The sequence below is a fragment of the Oryzias melastigma genome, linkage group LG17 (assembly GCF_002922805.2).
Source record: "Oryzias melastigma strain HK-1 linkage group LG17, ASM292280v2, whole genome shotgun sequence".
Lineage (NCBI taxonomy): Eukaryota > Metazoa > Chordata > Actinopteri > Beloniformes > Adrianichthyidae > Oryzias > Oryzias melastigma.
The window spans coordinates 15,254,381-15,257,608 of NC_050528.1; the positions used below are offsets into that span (position 1 = coordinate 15,254,381).

The 3,228-nt window shown below is 35.8% G+C and overlaps 2 protein-coding genes across 3 annotated transcripts in view; both read left to right on the plus strand.

Annotated features, from left to right (window-relative positions):
* The window catches only part of LOC112144307 (tripartite motif-containing protein 16-like), a gene marked incomplete in the record, with an annotated part of 1,074,856 nt that overhangs the window by 637,869 nt on the left and 433,759 nt on the right, over window positions 1-3,228 (plus strand).
* The window catches only part of larp4b (La ribonucleoprotein 4B), a 105,934-nt gene that overhangs the window by 17,302 nt on the left and 85,404 nt on the right, over window positions 1-3,228 (plus strand). For both annotated transcript variants that reach the window (XM_024268702.2, XM_036216288.1), the window contains exon 2: window positions 758-891. In XM_024268702.2, the coding sequence (XP_024124470.1) occupies window positions 811-891 (81 nt within the window). In that variant the 5' untranslated portion in view covers window positions 758-810. The remainder of the gene's footprint in view (window positions 1-757; window positions 892-3,228) is intronic.

Below are 3,228 nucleotides of genomic sequence, written 5' to 3' on the forward strand. Positions count from 1 at the left end.
ATAAAATCCTGTCCCCCTTTGTCCACATTTGTCATGGAAGGAATCACACATCAATATATGGTTGGAGTCATCTGGACCCCAAAGAGAGCGGAAGAGTTAAAAGACCCATTTTACACTGGAAACAACAAATTTGAGGTTTAACACATACTAATGCACATCTTGATTTTTGTTTTTAATTTATTCTTATATAAATATTTTAATGTATGCTACTTTACATTAAATTAACCAGGCTTGTATATTTGTTGCCTTACTCGTTTCCTGTTTTATATCATTTTTGAATATTGATGTATTTTTAAGTTTTCATTCCTAAACTTATGTTTTCCCTAAACTTTCAGTGTCTGAACCCAACTATCTGTTTATTGTAACAAGTTGAACAAACATGGCAATGTCCTATTATGTGAATTTCATTAACATGTCTAGTATATAAAATGTTTTGGGGATGGTAGGACTGTAGTGTTGTTAGACCTGCTTTTGTGTGTGCAGAGCACACAACTATTAGCGTTATTCAAATAAAACATTTTGCTGGTGATATTGATCAGGCTTTTAATTAATTGTCTAAACATTAACTGATGATTTAATCAACAAACAGTGAAATCAATCCAGACGTTTTGTTGTTTTTTCCCCTTCATTTGCCTCTAAAGTCACTGTTGGCCACTGGCCCTTGGTCTTGATGATCTCACACGCATAACAATTGTTGCTGATTAAAAACTGCCGTTTTGGAACCTAACATGTTTGTCCCCATCTGTTCTCCCCTCAGCTTCCTTGGTGACACAGAGACTTCTCCCTGAGGAGCCAAGAAGCAGACGGCTCATGACTTCTGACCAGGACACGAAAGTTGTAGCTGAACCACAGGTGCAGCAAGTACAAGAGGCAAAAGAGAACGCTCATTTGGTGAGTTTGATTCAGGAATTTACACCCCTATTGTGGACACACTAAACTAGTCTCATTGTTAGGCTCTTTTGGCTGAATAGATTTGTTTTTTAACATTTTCTTTTGTTCTCTTTGAACTCTGTCTTTGAGCTGCCTTTTTCATACATTTGTAAACACTGCATAGTTTTTTTACTCCTTACTCTTTCCTGCTTTCAGATTTTTTTTTTTACGTTTCTTCAGACTTTTTAGTATTTCTGTGTTCACAGTTGATGTCTCATTTATGCTTTTGATTGAGGTCTGATAGGTGAAGCTGAAACTACTCTTTCTCATTGATTTGCATTTTAGAACTGCTTCATTTGTCTGAAGCCTAAATGTTATTATGCTAAAACAGAAGATTAACCATGAAGTTTCACTTCCCATAACTCCACAGGCTGCAGATTTTACAGAAAATTAGTGATTTCTGGCTCAAATTAGATATACTTTTTACTCTTGTGCTATTTATCTGAGCAGCAGACTGAGGGAACATGGCTGTTTGCTTTTGACCAGTGTTGATTTCCCATGCTGATTATACATTATGGAAAAATGCTTGTAAAGAATGAGAAGGTAACGCGTGTAACCAGATAACCGTGACCTTATTTTTTATTTTTTTTTCTCTTCTTATGATCAACATGAAATTTAGTTTTCAGAATAAAGGAGCAGTAGATCCTAAGCACACTCGTCAAAGTCTGATTGTCATCATTACTGAAGTAGAAGTAGAAAGGACAGCCTGTTATGCTTGAATTGTTTATTTCTGGGATAAGATGAAACTAAGTAAATGCATACTTCTATGGCGATTAAGATGTTCATTAGTCATTTAATTGATTTTTAGGAGGATTGCGTTTAAAAATATATTGTAATATCTTTCAATTTCTTTCTATGGTTGTTTTGTTTATTTGTTAAAAGTATTCAGCCTTATTGATTCCTTACTGTATATTTATAATACATTTTGACTGCTTTAAAAGTTGAAATTTGATGGTCATTTCCAGTTGTGTGCAGCACTCTGAGCCCTTTATCAATATTTGATCAGAATGTTGAAGCAGGTTTGTGTGCTCAGAAACCAGGCAAACTATTGTGATAAGTTTCATTCTACATGGCATCTTATTGGTGACTGGAAATGTTTGACCTTAGCCCTAATCTGTCTTTAATCTCTGAATATGAGGGTCAGTGTGTGTTAATTAGACATGAGCTTATTACTTGAACCCTAACAGACCCTTTTCTTCACTGTCATTGATAAGAGGCCTTCAAAAGATGTTAAGATGGAGACCATTTCAAAAGGTTTTGCTCTGACTTATTTTAACTGATTGATTTGATCTTCCACCATCTTAAAACGAGTTGTTCATTGGTATTTATTCAAGCCCTCTATTGTTAGATGGTTAAATTCGTTGTTTTTCATATATTTTCTTTTACTTTTTGATAAGGGCCATTTATACACCGTTGATTGTTACTGCTTTTTATTTCACTCATCTTTCCACATCTTTTCAAAAAGGGATAAAAAAAGAACTGTTTCAATGAAAAATGATCAAGTTGAGGATGATATTTTGGAGTTGAATCACTTTTTAAAATAATCTGTTATGTAAAGCAGTTTTCAGTTTTACTTGTTTGTAATCTTAAAAACCTAAACTCTTCCTTTTCCTATTAACTAAATTAGGTCTTGAGCCTTCATGTCTGACGTGCATGCAACAAAACATGCCCCTAAAAGGAAAATCTTTTTTCCTAAAACTATTTCTTGTCATGCCAAAAAGCTCTAAAGGAATTGTTTATTTCAAATTTTAGGGATTAAATGGAAAACGAAACCAAACCCTTGGAGCAAAAACACGAATGCTGAAGTGCTAATGACCTTATTTTACTGTCGGATCTCCCTGTGTGGGGGTAATAAGCCTACACGCTTTCTCAGAAGCATCCATAGTTCATGAGAACAGCCTGAGTGGCTTATGTTTCTACAAAAACGCCACACAGCCCTGCAGCTTTGATTGATGGTAACACATGCAGGACCCCCAGAGCAAAATGTGATCATCAGGCTAAGAGATTCCACCAAATGTGACTGGTGAGAGCAAACATGATCTTTGTCACACAATTCAGTGAATTCCAGTGAATGAATACAAAATACACTGCTCACAAAAATGAACCCTTACGCTCTCCTTATCTTGTTTACATTAAAAGTGGGGTCATCTGGACATTAGATACATCAGATCTCAACTGGTTGCATTTATAAAGGAAAATCAATTACTACCACCAAACATGAATTCCGCAAATATAATCCTCTGGATGGGGGCGGGCGGGGCACCGTGTGGCCTCCCGGGCCTGGGCGTAGGTGGTATG